Source organism: Pteronotus mesoamericanus, unplaced genomic scaffold (genome assembly GCF_021234165.1).
Source record: "Pteronotus mesoamericanus isolate MK-2021 breed Mesoamerican mustached bat unplaced genomic scaffold, CSHL_Meso_final scaffold_409, whole genome shotgun sequence".
Taxonomy (NCBI): domain Eukaryota; kingdom Metazoa; phylum Chordata; class Mammalia; order Chiroptera; family Mormoopidae; genus Pteronotus; species Pteronotus mesoamericanus.
In genome coordinates, this window is record NW_026555316.1 from 838,472 (window position 1) to 864,454 (window position 25,983).

General features: G+C 62.7%; 2 protein-coding genes across 2 annotated transcripts; one reads left to right on the forward strand and one right to left on the reverse strand.

Moving 5' to 3' along the window:
- Window positions 1-914: 914 nt before the first annotated feature.
- Window positions 915-16,475, reverse strand: ABCB8 (ATP binding cassette subfamily B member 8). The gene is made up of 16 exons (XM_054593421.1): window positions 16,295-16,475; window positions 12,282-12,594; window positions 11,806-11,961; window positions 11,634-11,728; window positions 11,393-11,498; window positions 10,370-10,531; window positions 10,183-10,268; window positions 9,966-10,063; window positions 9,442-9,547; window positions 6,688-6,721; window positions 6,373-6,509; window positions 6,108-6,202; window positions 5,834-5,967; window positions 5,034-5,181; window positions 3,452-3,702; window positions 915-2,885 (listed from the first exon to the last, which is right to left on the reverse strand). The coding sequence occupies exons 1-16, from the start codon at window positions 16,387-16,389 to the stop codon at window positions 2,769-2,771; spliced, it is 2,133 nt and encodes a 710-aa protein (XP_054449396.1). The 5' UTR covers window positions 16,390-16,475; the 3' UTR covers window positions 915-2,768.
- A 2,347-nt stretch (window positions 16,476-18,822) lies between these two features.
- ATG9B (autophagy related 9B) lies at window positions 18,823-25,658 on the forward strand. Its single transcript, XM_054593418.1, has 13 exons — window positions 18,823-19,372; window positions 19,481-19,524; window positions 19,702-19,766; window positions 19,929-20,090; window positions 20,585-20,726; window positions 22,331-23,085; window positions 23,248-23,401; window positions 23,615-23,794; window positions 24,330-24,566; window positions 24,738-24,871; window positions 25,040-25,136; window positions 25,323-25,446; window positions 25,531-25,658. The coding sequence occupies exons 1-13, from the start codon at window positions 18,823-18,825 to the stop codon at window positions 25,656-25,658; spliced, it is 2,772 nt and encodes a 923-aa protein (XP_054449393.1).
- Window positions 25,659-25,983: the final 325 nt, after the last annotated feature.

Sequence of the window (25,983 nt, forward strand, 5' to 3'; positions counted from 1 at the left end):
TCACCAGGCCCCTGAGGAGCGCCGGGGATTTCCAGTCTGCCCTTACGAACGGCGGTGCACGGCTGGGTCAAGAGGCAACTGTGCGGGTCATTTAATGTCACAAAATTCCCAGCCGTGGGAGTGACGCTGTTTTGCGCTCCAGCAGTAACACAGGAGGGTGCCTGTTCGGCCAGGGGATTTTTTTAAAGGAAGACACTGGGCCCGAGCTGGCTGGGCGCCCCGGGCCGCAGGGCTGGCCCATCTGACAGCAGAGCCCACGGGCCGTGGGGGCGCCTCCCAGCAGCCCGAGCAGGCACCTCCGGGAGGCAGAGTGCGGCCTGTGACGTTACCGCCACTGGCCGGAGAGGGATGAGGGAGTCGTGGGGACCCAGAGCGTAGGGGACAAGGAAGAGCAGCAGGAGCCAGCCCGGACAGGCCGGCGGAGAGCGGTGTCGGGGCCTGGTCCTCCTGTCAGGGTCACCGGCCCCCGCCTTCTGGGGCCTGGGGACCGGAGAGCCAGGTGGCTGCACTGTGGGCCCAAGAGAAAGCAAGTCTGTCTCCCTTCACTGACTTCTGCTCCAGCTCTTCCCCCAGAGCACCTGAGGCCGCTGCGTTCATGTCAGTGGGTTCCTGGACGAGAGCAGAACACACGGAGCTCATGACACAGCCACGCTGCGCTGTGGCCGCCTGCCCGCCTGTCTACCGCAGGCTTCATCGGGCAGGACGCAGGGACTGCCGTGCGCACCGCGGGGTGGGGCAGGAGAGGTGCTTAATGAACACGTTTTGGACAGAACGAGTGGGTAACATGATCTATTGCCCAGATGTGCCCACATGGGAGCCGGCAGCATTGTTTTACTTACTTTACCACAGATTACTCCACTTTAACTTTTTTAAAAAGTTTTTTTTTATTGATTTTAGAGAGGAAGGGAGAAACATTGATTTGTTGTTCCACTTATTCATTCATTGGTTGTGTCTTGTATGTGCCGTGACTGGGGACTGAACCCGCAACTTTGGTGTATGGGGATGGTGCTCTCACCAACTGAGCTCCCCAGCCAGCTCTAGCCACACAAGCTCTTAAAATGAGCTTTGAAGAGGAAGCAGAGCCAGGCGCAGGATCCCCGCTGAACAGCCAAAGGAGCCAAAGCCGAGGCTCACTTCCCTAGCTGAGCTGGGGGGAATGGCGGGGCAGGATCTGTAGAAGCCACCCTGCAGGGGCAAGGAGACCGGCGTCTGGTGTCAGAGGCCTGGAGCCGGGGCCGAGGAGCAGGAGCTGACCCCCCCACAGCTGGCTCTCCCGAGGAAGGGGCTGGAGGGGCCAGGCGGGCCAGCGTGGACCTGGGGGCTGTGTGAGGCCTGCTCTGGGCCGCACTGGGCACCGCGTGGCCAAACCACCCCAAGTCAGCCCTACGCTCTGCCTCGTGAGCCGGGGCTGCCCTGGGGTGTGACCCTCACCCACTGGTCAGGAACTGGGGCAGCAAAGCAGGGCTGCTGGGGCCCTGGGACATCCGGGGTGGTGTCTGGTCCTGGACCACCCCTGGGAGAGGCTGTGGCGTCTGTCTCCCGGCTCCTGCACTCACCCGGGGCCAAGGCCGCCTCTTCCAGACTGGCCTCCACAGCAGGCGACTCTGCTCCTCCAGCGGCCGCTGCCCCGGCACCCTGGCCTCACCCTCTTGCCACAGAAGGGTCCTGAAATGCTTGTTCAGCCCCGAAGGCCTGACACAGGCGGTTCCTCAGGCCAACTGCGGGCGCAGGGCTCAGTGGGGTCCTCAGCCTGGACCGGGCCGTGAAGGGGCAGGGTGTCCGGTGCGGGGAGACGAGGGCAGAAGCAGGTGGGAGGGCTGCTGGGAGACCCTGGCGTCTCGTAGGCCCTCCCTCACAGCTTCAGGGCCACAGGCCCACGCGCGCGGGCACTCGCCAGTCCTTTTTCCCGGTGGGGCCCCAGCCCCACCTTCGCCAGGCCCGGCAGCGACTGCTCCTCTTCAGACAGGTTTTGTATGTTGTCGGCCCAAAGGGCTTAGCGTTGACCTCCCCTCCGTGGTTGGTGACAGCTGGTACTCCGTGCCCCCGTGGCTGGGCTTTGGGGTGCGTCGGCTCCCGCTCTGTCCCCTTCACAGCTGGTGTCCTCGTGTACGGGGTGCTGTCCAATCTCACCAGGTGACAGGCTCCAGGAGGGCCCGGGGCCAGGCTGGTCCACAGAGTGCCCGCCCTCCTCTCCCACCCCGAGGGCCTGCCGGGCACCTGCCCCATCGGGTGGGGGAGGGTGAGATGAGGACCGTGTGGAGGAAGAGAAGCTGTTCTGGGCGTGGGGACTGTGGGTCCAAGGGGTTGGCGCGGGGCGGCGGGGCTCTCCCAGGGCCTGGGGAGGCAGTGGGGACGAAGGGGCGCGGGGTCAGCCCAGGTGAGCGGAGTCTGGCGTGGGTGTGGGGAGGGCCCAGAGTGCGTTCCCTACCGCTCCCTGCCCCAGAACGCGGTTTCCTTGGGCCGTGGCCGGGCGCCCAGGCCGCCAGGCAGAGGGGACGGCAGAGATTCTGAGAGGGGTGGGCGACGGTCTGGGCAAAGGGAGGGCACGGGGGCAGCCTGACTCTGCCTCCTCCCCAGGGTAGCCCAGTGACGAGGCAGCTCTGGCAGGAGGGTGGCAGCTGGCGGCAGCCCCAAGCCCCTCCCAGCCCAGGGCTTGTCCTGGGCGTTACTGTGCGCAGGGGACAGCCCACGGCCGGCACGCAGGTCCTCTGGGGGCTCTGTCCTCAGCCCTGGGCGCCAATCAGCGGCCGGGCCGCTGTGCGCTGCTCTCAGGACTCGGGGGTGCGGTTCCTGGGGTCGCCGGGCGGTGGGGAGGCCAGGGCCTGCCTCCGGATGAGCTCGGCGTAGAGCCCCCCTCTCTTCAGGAGCTCCTCGTGGGTCCCCGCCTGCAGAGGGCGGTGGTAGGTGGGCACCCAGCCTGGCCCTGGGTTCAGGGCCCCAGGAGGGCTGGCTTCATAGTGCCCTCGGGCTTGCTGTTACCTCAGCCCGTGTCCCTGCTGGGGACACCATGAAACTGAAGCACAGCCGGTGACAGATGCCACTGGCACAGCGGTATTTGCAAATACCTCCTCCCTGCTGTCCTCTGGGCCCTCTGCACAGCCCAGTGACTCCAGGGTCCCTCGCAAGCCCTCCAGCTTTTGCTTTAACAGGTGGTTTGGGGGGCTGGGGACCAGGCCCTGCTGCAGACCCAGGACCCAGCCTCTGGGGCTGCTCCCAGCCCATCACGCTGCACGTTCCTGTCACCCTGGGAGCACGGCTGTCCCCGGGGACAGAGGGAGACTCTGGGGCCCTGAGGAGCCAGGGCCTGTCCCAGGGCGGGCGCTGCTTCCGGCAGACGGCCCCACGCGCCAGGGCCGGGCCAGACCCTCCCACAGCCCGGGAGAGCCCCCTTCCGCTGTGTCCCGGCTCACGCCGTCCCAGCCACCCCGCCGGCCCCCGGGCCCCCACGGACCTCACAGACACGGCCGTGGGCCATGACGACGATGTGGTGGGCGCCGCGCACGGTGCTGAGCCGGTGGGCGATGACCAGCACGGTGCGGCCCGCGCTGGCGCGGTCCAGGGCCTCCTGCACGACCCGCTCGGATTCCGAGTCCAGAGCGCTGGTCGCCTCGTCCAGGATCAGCACCGCGGGCTGCTTGATGAGGGCGCGGGCGATGGCCAGGCGCTGCTTCTGGCCACCGGACAGGGTTGTGCCCCGTTCGCCTGGGGAGGAAGCAGCCCTCAGCTCTGCACTCGGGGCGGCCCCGCGAAGGGCACCGGGTCCGTTGGGAGCTTCCCCTCGGGCCCCTCGGGGCCCCCGCCCGCCACTGCGAGGGCAGGGGCAGCACCCACCCGCAGCGGCCCCCACGTCCCCGGGCATGCGCACGCACACTCATGCACGGTGACGTGAGCGGCGCACGTGGCGGAGTTCAGGGCGTCAGAGCCCGACGGGACCCGCGGTTATAACGGCCTTCCCCCGCCTTCCGGGCCTCCGCTGCTGTGGGGGCGCCCAGGACCCGGGTGCAGGCCCCGGGCAGTGCAGGCACAGCGGGGTTTGAAGCCCACCACCCGGGCACTCTGGGGGGACCACATCGGGGGAGAGCCGCAGGGGCGGCAGCCTGGGAGCCAGAAAGCGCCTCGCAGCGGCGGCGGGCACACAGCAGCGAGGGGCAGGCCGGAGGCCCGGGGAGGCCCGGGGGCGCTGGGCCAGAGGCGCAAGGGGAGTGCCACCCAAGAGAGCCGCAGGGTCCAGGGGGCAGTGGGGTCAGTAACACAGGACGTGAGGGGTGGCTACAGACGAGGGCCCCACTCGGGAGGTGAGAGCTCAGCCAGGCTGAGGCCAAAGGTCCAGGAGGGTTGACACTGCAGCTGTGCCTGCGCCTTGGGGTGTGTGGGGACATCGGCAGCAGAGCCCGGGCGACAAACACGGCCCAGAAGTCGGACAGAAGACCTCCGGGAGGGACATGCCGCCGGCTGCAGTGTCAGGCTAGCGGGTCTTCCAGAGCCCCCAGAGCCCTCCCCCGGGAGAAGCAGAGAGGGACCCGCTCACCCACGTCAATCCCAGGACACCCAGGGAAGCTCCTTTAAGTTACAGAGCAGGACAGGAGCGCACGGAGGCCAGAGAGTGGATGACCGCGAGCAGACCACGCCCACTGGCTCTGGTCGGTCTCAGGACGTAGAGGCCCCCAACAAGCACCACACGTCCCCAATACCCCAGGTCACCGTGTCCCTGGCGGCCCTGGACAGTCACACATCACTGAACGACAGGATGCACTCTGAGAAACGCGTCACTGGGCAACCACAGGTGGTACAGCCTGCGACAGGTGGAGGCGACAGCTGCGCTGTCGTCCCTGTCCTGCCTGAGGCCCGTCACTGACCCGAGGTCCTTATGCGACCAGGCCGGGGATGTGGCCTGCTTGTGCCTGGACTCCCCCATCCCCGCTGGCCACGGTCTGGCTGGGCCGCCCCGGGTGCCCCGCCTGCGTTCCTGCCGCCGGGCCCAGCTGCGCGCCGCGGGCCCTGCAGAGCCGAGCGGGAGGCTGCCCCGCGCTCACCGACGACGGTGTTGTAGCCCTCGGGGAAGCTGGAGATGAACCCGTGCGCGTTGGCTTCCCGGGCGGCGGCGTAGACCTCTTCATCAGAGGCACCCGGCTTCCCAAAACGGATGTTCTCCATGATTGTCGTTCCGAACAGGACTGGCTCCTGGAGGGGTGGGGGGAGTCCACAGGAGACGTTCAGACGTGGCCCCGATTCCCCGAGGGGGGTGTCAGGAGAGGCTATTTTGGTCAAACCAGGGTCCCTTGGAGGGAATGTAGGGACAGTTCAGTTAGAGGTCAAAAGAACAGGGCCATCAAATCGGGGTGGGGGGGTGGCAGAGGTCCCCACAGAGCCCCAGCCTGTCGGTGGGTGCCGTTTACCGCACACCCAGCGGGAAGGGGGGCCTTCTCTGGGCAGCACCGCCTCAGGCAGAGGCAGAGCACTGCGGCCTTGCTTAGCAGGTGAGTGGTGGCCGGCAGTCCCCAGCCACGCCGCGCAGGTGTCTCTGGGCCTCTGGACACCATGGGCTGGTCACAGAGCCCAGGAGCCCTGCAACTGCCATCCCAGCGTCGCCTGCGCGGCCGGCTTCCGTTGGGGAGCAGCCTTCCTGCCCTGCGGAGAGTGGGCAGCGCCGTGGTGAACAAGCCTCAGACCCCCCCGGAGGGATGCCAGGGACAAGCGAAGGAGGCCAGGGACCCCCAGGGCAGGGATGGCGGGCTGGGACGTGAGGACTGAGAGGCAGGGCCACGGGAGGAAGGAGGCGGGCGGGGTGGGCCTTCGGCACTGCCCGGGCGCCGGCACCCTCTTCTCTCCGCACCTGGCTGATGAAACCGATGACCTGGCCCCGGAGCCAGGAGGGGTCGAGGGTGCGCAGGTCCCGCCCGTCCAGGGTCACCGAGCCTGCCGTGGGGTCGTAGAAGCGTTCCAGCAGGGAGGCCACTGTGGTCTTTCCTGGGACATGGGGGTTGGGGAGATGGGCCGTCAGGGAGGGGCACGGGGTTCCGGAGACGGTGCCAGGAGAGAAGGGCGCCCCTGGGTGACCGCTACGGGGAAGGTCACGGGGCAGGGGCAGACCTGTGGGGTCCCCTCACCTCCGCCCGACTGGCCCACGAGGGCCACGATCCTGCCAGGGGGCAGCGTGAGGTTGAAGTCCTCGAGCACCGGGAAGCCAGGGCGGCAGGGGTAACTGGGGACAAAGACACCCTCAGTGAGACCAGCCTCCCGGCCCTGGTCGCCCCCGGTCCCTCCTGCAGTCTCACCGAACCCCTGATGGGGCTCGGGCGGAGGGGGACGCGAGCCCACACGCAGGCCCCCAGCGCGGGGGAACGACCTCTGCGCACCCCTGCCGACACCGACCTGAAGCTGACGTTGTGGAACGCGATGGACCCACGCAGGTGCTCTCTGGGGACACGGCAGCCCCCGGACAGCGGGATGCAGGGGCTCAGGGTCATGTACTCGAACACCCGGGCGCCCGCGCTGAGCCCTCGTACCACCTGGGGGGGGGGGTTCAGCCTGCGGTGAGGGGGTGGGCCAGGGCATTGGGTGGGGGGAGCGGCAGCAGCATCCCTGGACTCCCGGGCAGGCGCGCACCCCCTCCGCCCGGTGCCCAGCTCCTGGGGCGCATAGGTGATGCTGGTGGCTGACCGGACCCACCCCGCCTTGGCCACTCACCTGGCCGAACAGGACGGAGAGGTTGGCCATGGACCTGCAGGGAGTGAAGAGAAGGGCTGAGAGGAGGCCGCCCCAGAGGCAGGCTGGGTCGCAGCTGCGTGGGGGGCGGGCGCCGAGGAAACAGGAGGCCCCGAGCCCAATGCCGAGGACGCCCCTGGAACCTGGGACCCCAAGCGCCCTGGGCTCAGGCAGGTCACTTGTCTGGGAGGCGCCCCTCTCCTCGGCGGGAGGAGGCCGATGGCCGAGCTGCCTCAGGACTGGGCCCTCCGGGGCTCCGTGGGGCTGGACCCCGCGTGGCCTGCTGGCTGCGGGCTGGCTCCCACGCGGGGGCCAGGCCTGTGAGGCCCCCAAGGGTGGGCCAGATCTAGTGCTGTGGACCCGATGGGGCAGCAAGGGCTAATGAAGGGGGAAAACAGATGTTGGTGCTTTCAGAGAAAGAAAACAGAAGACGCTGGACCACAGGGGAAACGCTGGGGACACCCTAAACCAACGCCCTGGAGACATTTCCTGGGGGCCTGCCCTCCGCGAGGGTGTCGCAAGCCTGCGCCTGGCGGGACAGCCGGTCACCTCCGTGAGGTGGGGCTGTGGGCCTGGAAGGTGAGTCACTGCTGCTTAGTCACCAGGACCTGACCGGCCTGGGCACTGTGACAGCGCGGGAGTCCGACTGTGTGTGCAGGGCGCTCCGGAGGAGGGGAGGGGAGGGGCTGGCTCCTCGGCAATCTCACTTCTTCCAGGACCAGAGTGCGGGAGCGGGGGTGGGGGGCAGGAACGGGCAGGGCAGTGGCTCTGGCGGGCTCAGGGCCATTGGCACTTGCCAGAGGGAGCAGGGAGGCACTGAGCAAGGAGGGCCAGGGCAGCGGTTATCTGTGGATGAGAAGGGAGAGATCTGGAAGCCATTAGTGCCTGGCAGAGGTGCCGGGCAGCAACTGAAAACCGGACGCACATGACTCCCTGGTGAGCAACGGCCTTGCTCTCAGAGGTGGTTCGGGAGGCGCACCTGGCTCTCCCCAGAGGCCCGCCTGGCAGGCGACATTCCCAGTAGGGCCCAGCCCTGGATGTAGACCAGGTGGCACCTCCCTGTATCCCCAGTGCCACCACAAAGAGTGCCTAGGTGGGGTCCCAAGGCTGGGGCCACGTCAGGCGGGGCAGCGCGCCCCTTCCTCCCCCTCCCCGCACCCCTGCTGGACCCCAGGAGGAAACACAGCTGCTTTTCCAATGAAACAAGACTCAATTCCTTCCAGGTGGGTGGTGAAAACCGCCCCCCCGAGGCGAGGGGCCCTGGAAGAACAGGCCCAGGAGCAGTGACAGCGGAAGCGGCCCCCAGCCAGCCGTGCAGATGGGCTCCTTCCTGGGGCTTCCTCACGCTTGCGAACGCTGCCGATGGGGAGGCGAGGCGCTGGGCGTGCGAGGCAGGCGGGGAGGGGGCAGGCGAGGTGGAGGCCGGAGGGCGGAGGCCAGGCCCCGGGTGCGCCGCCCTCCCCACAGGAGCCTTTCCTGCCACTGCCCCTGGGAGGCGGAGGGGTGACGGCACACAGGGGGCCAGCAAGTTCCCAAGGGTCCTCAAGGCTCAAACGCGAGGCCACAGGTGGGCTGGGGGAGGGCAGCAGGGCAGGCCCCAAGCCCCTTCGCTGTGACAGCCAGAGCCGCGCAGCCCCAGGGGCTGGGGGAAGGCGCCCACCACGGACTAGGAAGCAGCACACAGAAACGGGGCCGAGGGCGGGCGCCCTTCCCACCCACCCAGTGAGGCTGATGGTGAGGGCTTCTGCGAGAAACGCGTGGGGGGACATGCGGCAAAGCCAGGCGCCCGGCGAGGGGCACACAGGGGGCCGGGGGGCGCTCCGCTTCCTTGTGTAGCTGGTGGTAACACAGGTCTCCACTCTTTGTGACTTATTATAGCGTGTCACTCTTCAACTTGCATCATAACATGTGTTTACGTGTTACGCACTTTTGTGTTCATGGGACGTGGTGGCAGGGAGGACACAGTGAGGGGGAGCAGCAGCGGGCATGGCTGGGGTTTGCCGGGGAGGGCGGCTGGGGAAGGGGGTCTGGGCCGCCTTGCGGCGAAGTCGGCCGCGCTCTGGGCTGCCCGCAGCTGCCAGGGCCAGAGGAGCGGGCAGGTCTCAGGGCAGCTGGCACACGGAGCCAGCCGGGGGGGCAGAGGACGGCGGGCCAGCTCTTCAAGAGCGTGTCAGAGACGGGCTCTCCGCACACAGAATCTTAGTTCTGAAAAGGCAGAAATTCCAACAAGGGCGATAGCACGGGAGGGGCCGTGCCAAGTGACATAAGCCAGTCGCAAAGGACAAGTAGCCTATGGTCCCACTTGTGGGAGCGCCCAGGGTAGCTGCATTCACAGAGACGGACAGTGGGGGGTGGTGCCGGGGCCGGGGGTCATGAGAGATACTGTTCAATGGGGACAGAGGGTCAGTTTTGCAAGATGAAGAAGTTCTGAGGATGACGGAGGTGATGGTTACACAACACTGTGAGTGTACGTAACACTGTAAACTGTGCACTTAAACATGGTGAAGATGGTAAACTTTGTTACGTGCATTTTACTAAAGTTCTTTTTAAAGCCCCTGAGGTGTCTGGAAGGCTGAACGTGATGGCCATGTTCCTGCGCGCCAGCAGCGAATTGGGCTGGAGGGGCCTCGTGGAGGGCGCGGCCGGTCCCCAGCGCGGAGCTTCACTGCGGTCGCGGGCTGGCACCCATCCTTCACCCACATGGCCCCCGAGGAACGGGGACCGCCCCACACTCACCTCTGCACCGTCTGGGAGGCCACCAGGAAGGACATGAGGTCTCCCCCACTCAGTTGCTGTCCTGCCACGAGGGAACCCCCAATAAACAGGGTGCCCAACACCATGCCTGCAGGGCGGGGGGACAGGTGGTTAGGAAGGGGCGGCTGGAAGCCAGGAGAGAGCCTGGGCCAGGTCCCTGCACCGCCGCCCCCGCCTCCCCCCCCCCCCGCCCCCACTGAGGCTGACTTCAAACTCCGGTGAGTCACCTGAGTGGTCTGTTTCCTCATTCGGATGCCCGGAGGGGCCACCTGCATGGCCTCCTCCTGGGCAGCAGGCAACGTGCTACACGTAGCTCAGCAGTGACATCAGCCCACCTGCCCAGGGCCTGCCCGCATTACTGGCAGTGATGCGGGCTCCTGGCACCCAAGGACACCGAGCAGGTGAGCACGGAGCAGGTGAGCGCTGCCCGGCTGGGGCCCGCCCCCCGCCCCCCGCCCCGCCCTGCACTCGCCGGCCCCGCCCCCAGGCCTGGCTCGCACACTCACAGTTGAAGGCGATGTTGGAGAGCCCCTGGAACACGGCGATGCCTCTGCCCAGCGTCTCTGCCTGGCGGCGGGACTCCTCCAGCTCGGCCCCGTAGCGTCTGGGGGCAGAGGACGAGCCCAGCCCTCAGAAGCAGCCAGTCAGGGCGCGGGGTGGGTGGGCGTGTGTCTGGGGAGAACCCCCACCCCAGCGCTGGGCTCTCCCCGGACCAGGACTCACTCCTCTTCCCGCTGCTCCATGGCGAAGGCTCTCACAGTCCGAACGTTCCCCAGGGCCTCATCCGCTACACCCGTTGCCCGGGCGACCTGCGGGGTGGCCAGGAGAAAGGGAGTCGGGCTGGTGCTGGGCAGGAGGGACAGGGCAGAGGGAACGGCCTGGTCTGGAGGGCGAGCAGAAATTCTGGTACCTGCTCCTGGCACTGGCGAGATAGTTTGCGGAGAGCAGAGCCCAGCAGGGTGCCAACTCCCATCAGGGTGGGTGTGGCCACCATCAGCAGCAGCGTGAGGCGCGGGGACAGCATGGACAGGGACACCAGGCAGCCAGCCACCTGGGTGCAGCTTCGCAGTCCCTGGGGAGAGGGGAGGAGGCAGGAGACAGGCTGGCAGGTGCGGTCTACTGGTTACGGACCATACTGTTTCCGTAAGGCTTTCTTTTCCTAATTTCTTTTTTTTTTAAGAAAAAGAGGAAGGGAGGTGGAAGAGTGAAAGAGAACACCAGTGTGTGATGAGAAACATCGATTGGCTGCCTCTTCCATGGCCGCAAGCAGGGATCGGTCCCCTAACTGGGAAGAATTGAACCGGTGACCTTCTGGTTCACAGGCTGGCACCCCACCCGCTGAGCCAGGCCAGCCAGGGGGAACATAACCCTCTCTTGACCAGCAGGCATGAAGGGGCGGGATGAGTGAGTCTGTGGGCATGGCCACCTCCCCCCCAGATCCCAGTTTGCTTCTCTTTCCGCTCCAAACACGGAGCACAGAGTCACGTGTGGGTGCTGTGGACCGGTGCCTGCCATGGCCCAGCCACCACGGTGCCGACAGGGCGGACGAGGGGAGGCCATCAGCGATGCAGGAGAAGCCGTGGCTCATTCTCCCCAGTGCCTGTCAGCGTGCCAGGCGTTCTGGGGGCAAGGCAGGCCAGGGCGATTCTGCTCTTGGCAGGCTGGGCCCGGAAAGGCTCTTGCCCGAGTCCTTGGGAAGGTTTTCTGGGGAGGTAGGATTTCAGGACAGGAGAGAAACAGCTTATCCTGACCTTGGACACGGCCCTGGCGCCTCCCTCCCGTGAACTTTCCCCGTCCTTCACCCACACCCTTGCCAGGCTCTGGGCCCAGCGGCTGGGGCGGGGCGGGGCGGGCCTGGTGGGCCTGACCCGGAGAGCGTGGGGGGCGGGGGCGTGCGCGTGGGTGGGCGAGGCGGGGAGCCTGGGGCACTGACCTGAGAGATGACCAGTTTGAAGGATGACTTGAACTCCTGCACATCAGCTGTCAGTCGGCTCACCAGCTGTCCTGTCTTTTTGGCATCAAAGAAAGCAATGTCTTGTCTGGCGGTGGGACACAGGGCACCAGGTCGGGGAGAGAGGGAGATGTTACTTCAGGATGAGGTCCCACCGGCAGGCACTTGCCAGGGCCCCCCGGGGCCGTCGGCCGCCCCCGCCCGCGCCCCGCGGCTGGCGTACTGGAGCAGGCTGCTGAAGAGGGCCTTCCGCATGTCCACAGCCATGCGCTCGCCGATGCGGGACAGGAGCACCAGGTACCCAAAGGTCAGCAGTCCCTGGGAGACAGGCGGGGACACTCAGGGGCGCCCGGGCGGCCCCTCTGTCTGCCCCCGGGCCCTGCCCCCTGCCGTACCTGCAGGCCATAGAGCAGGAGCAGGTGGGTGCTGAGGTTCCGGGACTCGTTCAGGAAGCTGCCCATGTGGTCCCTCGTGTATTTGGCCACGATCTCCACCAGCTGGCCCAGGAGCAGGGGGATCTGCACGTTCACCAGGGCCGCGCCCAGTGCCAGCTGGGGGTGGGGCGCAGACATTTAGAGGGGCCGTGCTCCCCCCATCCCCAGCCCTGACGCTGGTCCTTCCTCTTCCGCTGCTGCCCATGCTTTGGCCGCTCCTGTGCCTTTGAGAATCCGAGCTCAGGCTGCCAGGTCCGGGGACCCCGAGCCCTGCACGCCCAGTCACCCTGCGGAGGCTCCCCGGGCATCCCGTGGCCCCGGCACCAAGCCAGCCCAGCTGCTCCTTGAAGTCTCCACGAGGCAGGCAGGCCGCCCCTGAGCGGCTCTGGCTGGGTCCCTCCCTCTCCCTGGTTTTAGGGGTGCGGGGCAGATCTCACCACGACGGCTGCCCCCAGGACCAGCAGGTGGGGGCGCAGAAACTGCCAGAAGAGCGTCCAGTTAAAGTGGGGCTCCGCGACATGGGCACTGCGGCGGGCAGGAGGGGCCTCTTCGGCCTGACACAGTGCCACAAGGCACAGGCGGGGGCACTTACTCAGCAGCATGGGGCCGAGCAGGGCCCCCCCAGCCCAGCGCCAGGCAGAGGGGCTTCGGCGGGGGGCTGGGGGCGCTCGAGGCAGGCGGGCCCGGAGCTGACTCCGCAGCTGGGCCACGGCCTGGAGGAGGTGGGAGCCGCGGCAGCCATCAGAGTGCCTGCAGGGAGAGAACCGCGTTGGCGGGCTCGAGGCCCCGGCTGTCCTTCCGCTGAGCGGGACCCAGGCGAGCCCTGAGCCAAGCCCTCTGGAGAGCGGCACTGCCCTTCGGCCAGGCTAGCCGCTCTTAAGTGTCCTCAGTTTGAGACAAACACACACTTGCAAAACAACTGAAGGGCGACACAGGCGTGTGTGCTGAAGTCTTAAAGGTGTTCTGCCCCGGTCGCTCAGCCAGCCAGGCCCTCTCAGCCCCGGGGGGCACCTCTGGGACAGTGACCAGCTCCAACCCACACGCTCAGATCCCAGGACGTCTGAGCTGCAGGGCACCGTGCATGGCAGCCAGTCCACGTCACTCCCTTCTGGTCGAGGACACAGCAGCTCAGAGAAGAGGGGAGCAGCACACAGCTGGTGGCCGCAGCCACGCCTCCAAGTGTTAAGGTCTGCTGCTGCTGCTGCTGCTGCTGCTGCTGCTGCTGCGGCTGCTGCGTTTGATCCCAAATCCTTGGGAGGGAGATGCCGTTATTCTCACTTGACAGACAGCAAAATCTTGTGGGACTGAGACAGCTAATTGTTTGTCCCCAAGCCGCAGAACGGGGACAAGAGGGGAATCCTGATGTGTGATTCCAGAATCCAGGCTCATTCTACTCTGCCCCGTGTGACGTGCCCAAGGCCACGTGTGGGAGGTCCAGGGCCCAGGTCTTCTGGCTGCCGGTCAGTGCTTACTGCGCCCCATCACCCTGCCTCCTCCCGTGTCTCGAGTGCTTCTGTGACAGTGGACGGAGGAAAGGGTGACACACTCCTTCTCCATGAGATGAAGGACAAAAAATAAATAAAAATCTAAATAGCGTATCTTGTCACCTCAGATAGATCAAAATCACCTACTCTTGCCTACAGTTTCCATATCCATAGGCGGCAATGTAGGGCTGTGGGCCTACTATGCACAGCGCTCTGCTAGGAGGCATGGCGAGCAGGGGTGAACATGAGACCAAATAAATGCCCTCCTGGTGCTTACACTTCAGTGGCGGGAGACACACAGCTCATGACAACGCTTGCAGAGTGTGGGGCGAGGGGAACCCCCGGCACTCGGAGCACAGAGCAGGGGCTCCTCCTCCTCCTGTTGAGGGGGCCAGGATTGGCGGCGGGGGGTGGGGGGAGAGCCATTACAGTCCTTATAAAACAGCTGGGCTTTGGAGGGCAATAAAGATCATTTCTGGGTTTTAGGCTGGGGTATGACATAATCAGATTTGCATTTTTTAAAAAAGACTTTGTTTATTTACCCTTACAGAGATGGGAAGGGATAGAAACATCCATGTGTGGTTGCCTCTTGCGCGCCCCCTACTGGGGACCTGGCCCACAACCCAGGCCTGTGCCGACTAGGAATCGAACTGGCGGCCTTTTTGTTTGTAGGACGACGCTCGACCCACTGAGCCACACCAGCCAGGGCCAGATTTGCATTTTAAAGATCCTAACAGATGGGAGTGGCTGGAAAGGACCCGGTGGGATGCTCAAAGATCCAAATGAGATTTTTGATGGGGGAAAAGGCTTTTCAAGAAAGACTGAAGGGAGTAATGAAAGGCTCCTCCTCGCTGTAACTGTGGTTTACACTCCCAGGCCCTCCTAACTGCAGACTCCGCCCGCCCTGCCCTTCCCTCAGGGCGACCATGCTTCTGGCCTCCTCTCCACTGCGCCTCCACCCACCACCTTCCACCTGCCAGGCTAGGATTTTTTTTTTTAAGATTCTAAAAATGAATTTATTTTTAGAGAGACGGGAAGGGAGGAAAAAAGGACAAGAAACATTGATGTTGGTGAGAAACATTCATCGGATGCCTCCTACATGCCCCCAACCAGGGACCTGGCCGGCAACCCAGGCATGTGCCTTGACCGGGAATTAAGCCGGTGACCCTTGGGTCTGCGGGAGGATTGCCCAACCCACTGAGCCATAGCAGTCAGGGACACATGCCTGGTTTTTTACGTCTTGTTTTCCACTGCGTGCTTTATGTCTGTCCTAAAACACATAAATAGTTTTAAATAGAGAAGCTAACTATCCTCCTGCCCTGGGTAGTTGCCCAACTTCCCTGTTACACTATTTGTTCCTAGAGAGCAGGAAACTCTATCTTATTCACCATTGTATCCTCAGCACTCAGCAGTGCTCTGGAACAGAACAGGTTTACAAAATGTTTATGTTTGTGGAGTGTGTGCCCTCATTAGAAATGTAGAGCAATCTGAACTGACACACTACTGCAGTGTTTGCAAAGTTTTACATTTACTGAGGTCAACAGGAAAGAAATACATTTTTACATTGTAGCCCAGTACAAGGAACATATGTATGTCACACAGAGTTGAGAGGCTTCAAAAAATGATACTTTCTCTATTTTTAAATATGTATTCTATTTTTTATTACATTCACTTTTAAAAATTATTTATTCTTTAAATCCCCACCCAAGGACATGCTCACCGATTTTTGAGAGGAGGGAGAGATAGAAAGGAAGAGAAACATCAACTGGCTGCCTCTTATACACCCCAACATGGGACCGAAGTGCAACCCAGGCATGTGCCTTGACCAGGAATTAACCTATGACCTTTCAGTTTATGGGACTATGCTCCAACCAACTGAGCCACACCAGCCAGGGTGCTGTTATATTCATTTTAAAATGGTCCCAACTCACAAGTTCATTTTATGATCTATTGTGCTATGACGTGAACATTTGAAAAACTGCACAAATGAACACACAAATACTTGAATATCATTGGATCTCCTTCTTTGGGTTTCTTTCTGGTGTAAATAACATTATCACCCTTACTCTTTTCCTGAGGATTGTTCAAACCTTTTAATAATTTACCATGGACACTTTCCATCTTCTCTCATCTTCTCCAAACTGAGGCTCTAAGCAGCGCTCGGTCACTGCCAAGAGCTGGTGGATTACTTCCCAGCACTGGTACTTCCGGCTCCAGCCCCGCCCAGCTCTCGCCCTTTATCAATCAGACGGACTTCCAAACGACGCAAGCCCCACCACATCCACCCACCCTGCGAATCTGTTGCCTGCCTGGCCCTCAGGTTATTCAATCCAGGATCAGAAAGGAGTCAGTACCCTCTCATAAAGCATTTACACTGGTGTCTCAGTTCGGAGTCCCCTTCGTTTCCCACCCGTGTCTATCTGTCTGTCGTCTGTCTGTCTCTACACCTACGTGCACAGAGTGAACACAAAACATAAGCGGGCAACTTACTAAACTATCTCCGCTCAAAGTATCCACATCTAGGAGCCATTTTTGTTCAGCTCATTTTGAATCCTGGGAGACCACCAATTCTAAACGTCTCTGGACACGAATAATTTTTATCCAAATCGCCAGACCAATTCCAAGAAAAAGGATGGGGCCGGAAGAGCGACCGAAGGGCCCACACCTGTGCAGCACGGCGCCCCCTGGTGGGGAAGGAGTGCGGGCCGGGCGTGGTCACCCACCCAGTGCTTTCCGTCAGTCGGCCCACTTGCGGATACAGGTGCGCGGAGCCTCCTGCTGGCACCTGGCTCTTCGCTATAAATAATTGGGACCAATTCCCGGGGGAGTGACATTCCACCCCCGGGCCGGTCGGCCTACAACTCCCAGCAGGCCTCGCGCGAGCCCAGGACTCCATCTCCCGGCGGTCCCTACGTCCGGCCCGCCGGTCAAATGGCCCCGCGCTCCCAGTAGGTTTGTCTTTTTACCTGACAGCCGAGAATGACTGGAAGCTGAGGGGGAGTAGCGGCCTGCCTGGGATAGGGCCTCCCCGAATCCCAACACGAAATAAATGCACCAACATGACGGGGCGAAAGAAAGGAGCAGCCGACACCAGAAGTTTCACCCTTGTCCTATTGAGGGCTCCATATTGCCTCCGGCCCCCATCCCGACAACCCCTTCGCGCCTCGGCGATGATTGGAGGAAAAGCCCTATGAACGTCTTGCAAATTGTGATTGGAGGAAACCTTGTCAGCGCTCCTCCCTCCGGAACTGTGATTGAACAGGGCTGCCTGCCCGTCTGCCCCAGCTCTGGGCGGGGTCGAGCAGGACCGGGCACTACCCTCTGCACGCTGCCTGACCGGGCTCTGGGTTGACGTTTTGAGTGTGCAGAGTTCGACCCCAACCCCGGGGTATCCATAGTAACGCGTCAGCCGAGCACCTCCCTGCCGTTCTATTGGTGCTCCTGGAGGACTCTAGAGGTCCCAGGGTCTCCAGGGAGTGTAGAGCGCTGGTTCTGGGAAAAGAATGGGCAAAATCGGCTGGGGAGTTTTTTTCAAAACAAGTGCTCTTGCCTTGCCACCCACCCCGTTTCCCAAGCGGGTCAGAGTTCCGGGGACGGCAATCACCTATAACAGAAAAAAAAACTCCCTAGGTGTTTCTGATACGCCTCTCCCCACTACTCAACAATTGAGAACCACAGATAGGGAGGTCCAGTAGCTTATCACAGCGCGACCTCAGACCCACCGTTAGACGAATACTCCCACCTTAGCACAGCTCTTAAGCCTCTGTTTAGCGCTTACTCCTTCCCTGCAATTGTTTGCGCAGCTGCCTCCCCAATTAGGTGACGACTTCTTTTTGGGTAGTGGTTCTGTCTCATTCATCCGTTCCCCCATCCCCTTCAAATACCTGGCAGGAAAAAGTGCCCTCTACCATAAATTGATTTGAACGGAAGGAAGTGGTGGTAGGGAGGCTGTAAATGGATGTATTTGGGGTGGAAATGGGTAAGGAAATGTGGCAGGATTAGTTTGAGGTTGGGCTGGGTATATGGGAAGGGTGTGTGGGAGGCGTCCTAAAGTGAGTGGGGCAGAATATTGTGGTGAGTGAGGCCAAGGAGAGACCAGACGAAACCCCACATAACCCACCTGGACAGATGTCTCTATGAGTTCATGGGAAATTCCTAGCCCCTCTACAATGTGGCATTCCATTTTGGGCACTAAGATGACATCTCTAGAAGGGGCGAGTCCTGTTTTCAATGCTCTGCCTCCTGCTCAGGGATAAAACTATGCAAGTCCTTAGCTAGGATGACAGTTCTCCCAGCGAGGAGGCACAGAAGGAGATACAGGCAAACCTGGACTCAGATTTTGTGGGCAATTCTATAATTGCCTCCACATTCCTCCAGTGAACAGTCTAGGAAGCACTCTGGCCCTCCCTCCGTTTCATGGATACTGGCCCCTACATCAGCCCTTGGCCGAAGCCCGGGAGGCCTGACACCAGGGTGGCATGGCCTTCAGTAGAAAACCCGGTGACTCAGGGCCCCAGGAATGGTGTTGGACAAGCCACCGGACCAGCTGCCTGGGCCTCGTCCTTCTCCTCCTCCTCCTCCTCCTCGTTGATGTGACAACAAGGAACTCAACGCAGTCAGTTCATCTCTGGGCACCCAAATTATCATTCCAAATCTCTGACCTCCAGCTGCTCTCTGCTGGTTCAGTCCCGATGCTTCCAAGGGGCCTCTAAAGACTGGATCGGGACTTGGGGAGAGGGTTTCAGGGTTCAGGAGGGTAAGGAAGTAAACATAATGGAGTATCCAAGGAACCCCTCTTTTCTACTGTAAGCTCCAAAACCCCATTTTTCACACTCAAGATTAGCTGCCTCTCCTTTCTTCCCTTCCTTCCTCGCGCTGTCCCGCAACCTGGATGCACAGCCAGGCTGTCCCCCCTTCCCTTCCTGAGCACTGCCAGACAGACAAAATAAGCAGCCTCTGCCTTTCTTTCTGCCTTTCTTTCTCTTCCCGTTTTTGGTCTTAAAGCATTTCTCTGTTGATGACTCGTGTGTGTGTGTGTGTGTGTGTGTGTGTGTGTAGGGAAGACAAGATTATAAGAAATCAACAATTTAACATCTGGGCCCCATAGTCCTATAATCCTTTGACAGGGTTTTCTTTTTGCTCTTGTTATTTTGGCTGCTACTCTCTGGATTTCCCCCTCAAATCCAGTCAAGGGCTGAACTGCGGGACAATAGGTTCTCCTCTGGTCTGTTCTCGAGCCTCCGCTCCAGCTGGCGCCCCTCCCAGGCACGGAGGCGGGGCCCCGAGAGCTTTGGCTGCAGGTTGCCCGGGAAGGGGGTGTGCGTGCTTAGACAGGTGACTGACTGGGAGCTGGGACGCCTGGGGCCTGCCCCAACTGAGTCACTGTGTTGTTGTTGTCACCATTCTGTCGAAGTCCCTGCTCAACTCCTCAAACCTCTGAGGAAGCAGCCGCAGCTCCCAACCTTCCGAACTCTCAGGAGAAGCTGCCAACTTGATGGTGAGGCGAACGGGTTGGGGGGGGAGCAGGGGGCAGCTGGGGAGGTGGGGAGACCTGGGGCCTGGGTCAGTGCCCCTCCTCCCCATGCCGCTGCCTCCTCTCCCCCCTCCTCCGTGTCGAGGGCCTGGGGGAGGAAGGGTCTCCATCTTCTCTCTGTCCCCTGCCCCGCGCACAAGAAGTGTGACTTCCTCAGTTCCTCCTCTGGCTCCAGTGTCCCCCTGCCCAGCTGTGCAGGCCCCAGGGGCTTCTCAGCCTCGACACAGTGCCCTCCCCACCCCAGCCACACGCCCAACACAGGTAGGGCCTGTGACAACACCCATCTCTGCTCCCCACTCCTGGGGTTCCCATTCCACCCCACCCCTGGCCTCGGTGACTCCCCCTCCTCCACGCCGATGCCCCCAGGACAGTCCTGGGCTGCGGATAGGCCCTCTGATCCCTGAGCAGGATTATGAGCGGCTGGAGGACTGTGACCCTGAGGGGTCCCAAGACTCACACCTCCATGGGGAGGAGCAGCAGCCCCTGCTTCATGTGCCTGAAGGGCTCCGAGGTGAGGTGTGGGGTTGGGGGAGGTCTGGGGGCTGGGGCAGCAGGTAGAGGGTGCGGAGAGCTCACGCTGATGACAGCTGAGTCCCCACACTCTCCCCTCTCTGCCCAGGCTCCTGGCACCACATCCAGGACCTGGACAGCTTCTTCACCAAGATATCCTTTGCACAGGGCCTGGCGGCGGTGGCACCGGAGGGCCTCTTGGGGCTGGCGCTATGTCAGGGGGCACTCTGAGCATGTGGTGGGTTGGGGGACTTGTAGGTGGAGTGAGGGGGAGGCGTGCTCAGGAAACGCCCGTCATGCCTCAGGCTTCTTTCTTGACACACCTGCCACATCTACAGCTACCACCAGCGGAATGGCTTTGCCTGTATCCTGCTGGAGGATGTTTTCCAGCTGGGGTGAGATGCTTGTCCTGGTAGCGCCTGCTGCTTCCCGTCTGCCCGGGGCCTCCCTGAGCAGCCAGGGGCTCACAGGGTGGGGAGGAAGACCGAGCCGGGCTGGAGGCTGGGCGGCAGCCCACCCAGCTCTCAGGCCTGGTCACTGAACTCCCTGCTCGCCAGACAATTTGTTTTCATCGTCACCTTCACGACCTTCCTCCTTTGCTGCGTGGATTACAACATTCTCTTTGCCAAACAACCAAATAACCGGACGAGACCTGGGCTGCCTCACAGCAAAGTGACTTTGTCAGATGCCATCTTTCCCTCCTCCCAGTGTGCTCAGCGGTGAGTGACAGCTGGTGGGGGGAGCAGGTGGGGGAGACTGGCAGACAAGAGTCACCCACCTTTTGTCCTTGGGCTAGAGCATTGGTTCTCCAAGGTTTGGGTCTCAGGATAGCTTTTACAGACTTAAAACTGATTGAGAACCCAAGAGCTTTTGTTTATGAGAATCACGCCTTATTAGAGAGTAAAGCGGAAGACCTTTGCAAAACCTAAGAGCACACATTCCATTGGCTGTCCATGTGATACCACGTAGCCTCTGGACAACTCTACTGTACGTCCAGGAGAGAATGAGAATAAAAATGGCAGAAGCATTAGTATCATCTGAAAAGAGTTTTGACCTTGCAGACATCTGCAAGGGTCCCGAGGACCCTCACACACCCCACGCTTTGAGAAGCTCTGGTCTTGCTGGATCCCCTCCATGATTTTACCATTACTCCCCATGACCCGTCTCCCTCTCGATGGGGGTCCCACTTTCTCTCTGTTACCTCTGCCCCCAGGATCCGCTCAAGCCCCCTGCTGGTCTTCCTTCTGATCCTCGCTGCAGCCTTCTGGCTGATCCAGCTGCTTCGCTCAGTCTGCAACCTGTTCCGCTACTGGGATGTCCAGGTGTTTTACAGGGAGGCGCTGCACATCCCCCCGGTGAGCTGGGTGGATGTGATCGCGTGGAGGATGCCCTGTCAGGGGGCAGAGGGCAGAGGGCAGGGGAGGAGTGAGCGGCACAGGCGGAAGGGCCCACGGGAAGGCGGCTGGAGGCCTCGTTCACAGCTACTCCAGGCCCTGGATAGTTAGGAGGCGGGGTACCACCATTTATAAAACACGGTCCCCACCCTAGTGGAGCTCGGGGGATATAGATGGGCTATAGAAGATGACGTATAGTCTCGTGCTTGTGATGTTCAGAGGAGGGGCGGTCACCGGGCTTTACAGAGCAGAAGGGGTTGGGGAGGTGCTGGGAGGGCAGGAGCTGGGGAGGCCGGCCTGGCCCCGGTGCAGGCAGCGGGGACGCAACGGGCATCTGCAGGAGATCGACCCACCCGCCGCAACTCAGTGTTCAGGCCCCGGCAGGTGATCCCACTGCCCTTCCTGGCTTTGCCCCCTATTGCAGTCAGCACTGCACGGACCCCTCCCTGTTCCCCGTCCTGCTTTGCCCTTTCCTGCCTCCCTGTCTTGCTCATGCTCCCTGCTCTGTACCTACGTTCTTCCTTTAAGGCACTGCTCTGAGGCTACCATGTATTTTGCCATGTACAATGCGCAGTGTATTTGCCCAAAGTTTTGAGGGGAAAACAAGGACACGCACTATCCATGGGCATAAGAACCCCGTGTATAATGCGCACAAAACGCGGGTGCGCATTACATACGGGAAATATACGGTGCCTCCTGCAGCTGGCTCCCCTTGCTCCGCTTAGAAGTCCAGAGCCTTCGGCAAGTCCTCCTGCGCAGCGCAGGGGAGAGGTTCTAGAAAGTCACTTTGCGCGGGGAGCACTAGGCACAGCACAGGCCAGACGGGGGCAGGGAGGCAGAGACAGCGGGCAGCAGGGTCAGACCGCTGCCCCTGCAGGAGGCTGCTCGCCCTCCCCTTTCTTTTTCTCCCTCCACCGCCCCCCTTCCTTGCAGGGGGAGGGGAGACCCTGGGACGGCCTGGAGAGACTGGCCCGGGGGACTTGACTAAGCTGGGTTGGGGCAGTTGAGTGAAATGGGGCTAAAATGAGGTTTGCAGGCGGACCTGCGTGAGATCTACGAGTCCCCCCCGCCCCCTGAGACGTGCACACAGCCAGTGTCTTAGGGAGGTTCCTGCGGGGGACGGCCATCGCAGAGCGTGTGGAGGCAAGAGGCACAGGCGTCTGGACCCGCTCGCCAGGCACCCTAGGAACTGTGGCTGCTCAGTGCCTTCTGTGTGTAGGACGGCGGGTGGCTCAGGAAAATCTGCTCTTAAGGAGCTGAGGTCAAACACCTGAAGAATTTGGCTTGTGAGGTGTCGCTGGGAAGCACATGACTCATGGCCTCGGGAGGGGCAGGGCCACGAGGAACGATTCAGAAGAGGATAAAAGGAAGTAGGAAGTGCCCGGGCTGGTGATGCAGTAAGGGAAGGGCAAGGAGGGCAGAAAGTGGCGACAGGTTTCCCACCTGAGGGACACTGGTAAGGGGGTAGGGGAAGCCTCCGGGATGTAACTCTGGTCATGGTGAATGTGGGCACCACCGTGCAAAGGAACCCGGGTCCCTGGCGCTCACCCATCCCCTGTCCTCAGGAGGAGCTCAGCTCGGTGCCCTGGGCGGAGGTGCAGTCGCGCCTCCTGGCGCTGCAGAGGAGCGGCGGCCTGTGCGTGCAGCCGCGGCCGCTGACTGAGCTGGACGTGCACCACCGCATCCTGCGCTACACCAACTACCAGGTGGCGCTGGCCAACAAGGGCCTGCTGCCGGCCCGCTGCGCGCTGCCGTGGGGAGGCAGCGTGGCCTTCCTCAGCCGCGGCCTGGCACTCAACGTCGACCTGCTTCTCTTCCGAGGGCCCTTCTCGCTCTTCCGCGGGGGCTGGGAGCTGCCGGACGCCTACAAGCGCAACGACCAGCGGGGCGCCCTGGCCGCGCGCTGGAGGCGCACCGTGCTGCTGCTGGCCGTCGTGAACCTGGCGCTGAGCCCGCTGGTGCTGGCCTGGCAGGTGCTGCACGCCTTCTACAGCCACGTGGAGCTGCTGCGGCGAGAGCCGGGCGCTCTGGGGGCGCGCCGCTGGTCCCGCCTGGCCCGCCTGCAGCTGCGCCACTTCAACGAACTGCCGCACGAGCTGCGCGCGCGCCTGGCCCGCGCCTACCGCCCCGCCGCTGCCTTTCTGCGCGCCGCGGCACCCCCCGCGCCCATGCTGGCGCTGCTGGCCCGCCAGCTGGTCTTCTTTGCCGGCGCGCTCTTCGCCGCGCTGCTCCTACTCACCGTCTACGACGAGGACGTGCTCGCCGTGGAGCACGTGCTCACTGCCATGACCGCGCTCGGCGTCACGGCTACCGTGGCCAGGTGCGAGGGGAGCTGCCCGGGGAGGGGGTCCTTCCTCCGACCTGGGCTGAGTCCCACCCCTGTCCAGACCCCTTCCACCGCCAGTGTCCCCCCAGCCCTGCCGCTCCCGTTCGCACATCCTCCTAACCGCAGGCGCCTGCCCAACCCTGTGCTGCCCTCCAGGTCTTTCATTCCGGACGAGCCGTGCCAGGGTCGTTCCCCGCAGCTCCTGCTGCAGTCGGCCTTGGCCCACATGCATTACCTCCCGGAGGAGCCCGGTGCCGCCGGTAGGGCCAGCGCTTACCAGCAGATGGCGCGGCTGTTGCAATACCGAGCGGTGAGGGGCGAAACGCGAGCGGGCGGCTGCCGCGGGAAGCCGGGCAGCCGCCTGGTCTCGGAAAGGGCGTGGGACAAATGGACCAGGGACTGGCTCTTCTGGCAGGCGGAGGGTGACTGGGTTGGAGGTTTCCTGCCCTGGCCAGCTTCTCTGGGGGCCTCTTGGTCCCTTCACGTTCAGCAGCGCCCCCTAGCCCCGCCCCTGCTTCCGCAGGTCTCCCTCCTGGAGGAGCTCCTGTCGCCTCTCCTCGCCCCACTATTTCTGCTCTTTTGGTTTCGCCCCCGTGCCTTGGAGATTATTGACTTTTTCCATCACTTCACGGTGGATGTGGCCGGGGTTGGCGACATCTGTTCCTTTGCTCTTATGGATGTGAAGCGCCATGGCCACCCTCAGGTTGGAGTCCTTCCTGGGATGTGTGGGGTGGTGGTTAGAGAGGGGCTGGCCTCCCGGCTCCACCGCCCGCCACCTCGGGCCTTGAGCCAATCACTTCACCTCCTTGCACCCTAGTGTCCTTCGGGACAATGACTATAGCCAACGCACGGGGCTGTGAGGATCGCACCAGCGGCTGTGTGTATAATCCCAGCACCAGTAAATGGAGTGAAGACCCCAAGAGGGGCCACAAAATAGGCTGGGCAGTGGGTGGGGCTGGAGCAGGACCCGCCTTCCCACCAAGGCCTGAGGCCAGCCCTTGAGTCTGGCGTGTACAGGTTGGCCAAACACTGAGCCCGTGTCAGCTTCTAGTGCTGGGCCTCGGCCCAGGTCCTGCTCTGCTGCCCTGATTCTGGGTGACCTTGAGCACATGCCTGCTATGACCTCGTTCTTTCACCTGGAGGCTGGGGCTAGTGTTTCCTGTCCCGCCTGCCCCACGAGGCTCCCGCGGGTGCTCTAAGAGCAGTACCCGCAGGTGTTTATTCTCTTTTTCCTTCAGTGGCTTTCGGCAGGACAGACAGAGGCCTCGCAATCTCAGCGCGCGGAGGACGGAAAGACGGAGCTCTCCCTGATGAGGTTCTCCCTGGTGCACCCACAATGGCGCCCCCCTGGGCACAGCTCCAAGTTCCTGGGGCAGCTGCGGGGCCGGGTACAACAGGATGCAGCCGCTTTGGGTGCCACCTCGGTTCGCAGCCCCCCCACCCCGGGGGTGCTCAGCGACTCTTCCTCGCCTCTGGTGAGCCCAGGCTGGCCCGCCCTCTGCCCTCGCCACTGGCCCCGCCCCTCCCTCGACCTCACCTTTTGAATTAACCTGTGCACTCCCTGGCCCAGTCTGCTCCCCTGCCTGGCCGAGACCTCCCTGCTCCCCTTCTGTCCACTCTTCTGACCCGTCTTCTCTTGCTTCCAGCCGGAGACCTTCCTGGCCAACCTCTGGGTGCACCCCCTTCTGCCCCCGCGGGATCTGAGCCCCACAGCGCCCTGCCCAGCTGCAGCCACTGCCAGCCTCCTGGCCTCAATCTCAAGAATGGCCCAGGACCCCAGGTGAGGGGTGGGGGCCTGAGGTGCAGGGGAGCAGCGGTGGTGGGGCTGACCCTCCAGGAGGAGGGTGCGGGGGCCCCGGGTGTGATTAGGAAGGGGAGGTTGAGCCTGGCCCTCCCGGGGGGCTGCAGGGGGAGGGGCATGTCTTTGATCTGCCCCCCCCCGTTCCAGCTGCGTGTCCCCAGGAGGCACTGGGGGCCAGAAGGTGGCCCAGCTACCCGAACTTGCTTCTGCAGAGATGAGTCTCCATGCCCTATACCTGCACCAGGTGAGCAGAGAGGTGCAGAAAGGAAACGTGGGGAGAAAGCAGCTGCCCAAAAGAGGGGCTGAGAGGAGGGAAGGAAGTACCCTACCGGAGCTGGGGAAGAGGTTTCAAAGCCCTCTGCGCCCAGCCCAGGGTCTGGCCTCGGGCCGCGGGCCAGAGGGGACCCTCATTCCTCCCCCTCCCCTTCAGCTGCACCAGCAGCAGCAGCAGGAGCTGTGGGCCGAGGCCTCAGCCTCCCCCTTGTCCAGGCCCTGGTCCAGTCCCTCGCAGACACTCTCGCCTGATGAGGAGAAGCCATCCTGGTCAAGTGGCGGTGAGGCGGGCAGGGTGCGCGGGGCAGGCCCCTGGTGAGTAGCCGATGCCAAGGCACCACCCCGCTGACGGCTTTTCCCATCAGGCTCCAGCCCCGCCTCCAGCCCCAGACAGCCCTGGAGGACCCAGAGGACCCAGAACCTGTTCCCGGGGGGCTTTCAGCAGACCGCGGACACGCCGAAGCAGCCTGGCCAGGCCCGTGGCACCGACTGAGGGGCCTCCTCGGGGTTGGTATTGTCTCACTGGGGCTGGGGCGGGGAGGGGGCTGACTAAGAACTTAGGTGGAGCCAGACTTGGAGGGGTGGGAATCGTGGTGGGCATTTGGGGTGAGGGGGTGGTCATCTCTAGGACCTAACCGCCCGGACCGCTTGTGAAGAGCCTTCCCCTCCCTCAGATCCCCCAGCTTCTCCAGCCGCAGGAGATCAGAAGAGGTGGAGCGGAAGCACGAAGCTGAGCCCTTTTTAGGGACCTCCCCACAGATGCTTTAGTTGGGCAGGACTGGAGGGTCCATGATGGACGAACTCGCTCCAGAGAGCAT

What these genes read in the sequence shown, in the direction of transcription:
- ATG9B (XM_054593418.1), top strand. Translation starts at nt 18,823, where the DNA reads ATGGTGAGGCGAACGGGTTGGGGGGGGAGCAGGGGGCAGCTGGGGAGG. An exon ending in GAGGATGTTTTCCAGCTGGG is followed by an intron (nt 19,767 to 19,928) that starts GTGAGATGCTTG and finishes CCTGCTCGCCAG; the next exon opens with ACAATTTGTTTTCATCGTCA. An exon ending in GTCACGGCTACCGTGGCCAG is followed by an intron (nt 23,086 to 23,247) that starts GTGCGAGGGGAG and finishes GCTGCCCTCCAG; the next exon opens with GTCTTTCATTCCGGACGAGC.
- ABCB8 (XM_054593421.1), bottom strand. Translation starts at nt 16,389, where the DNA reads ATGTTGGTGCATTTATTTCGTGTTGGGATTCGGGGAGGCCCTATCCCA. An exon ending in CTCGCCAGTGCCAGGAGCAG is followed by an intron (nt 10,269 to 10,369) that starts GTACCAGAATTT and finishes GCCACCCCGCAG; the next exon opens with GTCGCCCGGGCAACGGGTGT. An exon ending in GCCTCCCAGACGGTGCAGAG is followed by an intron (nt 6,722 to 9,441) that starts GTGAGTGTGGGG and finishes CACTCCCTGCAG; the next exon opens with GTCCATGGCCAACCTCTCCG.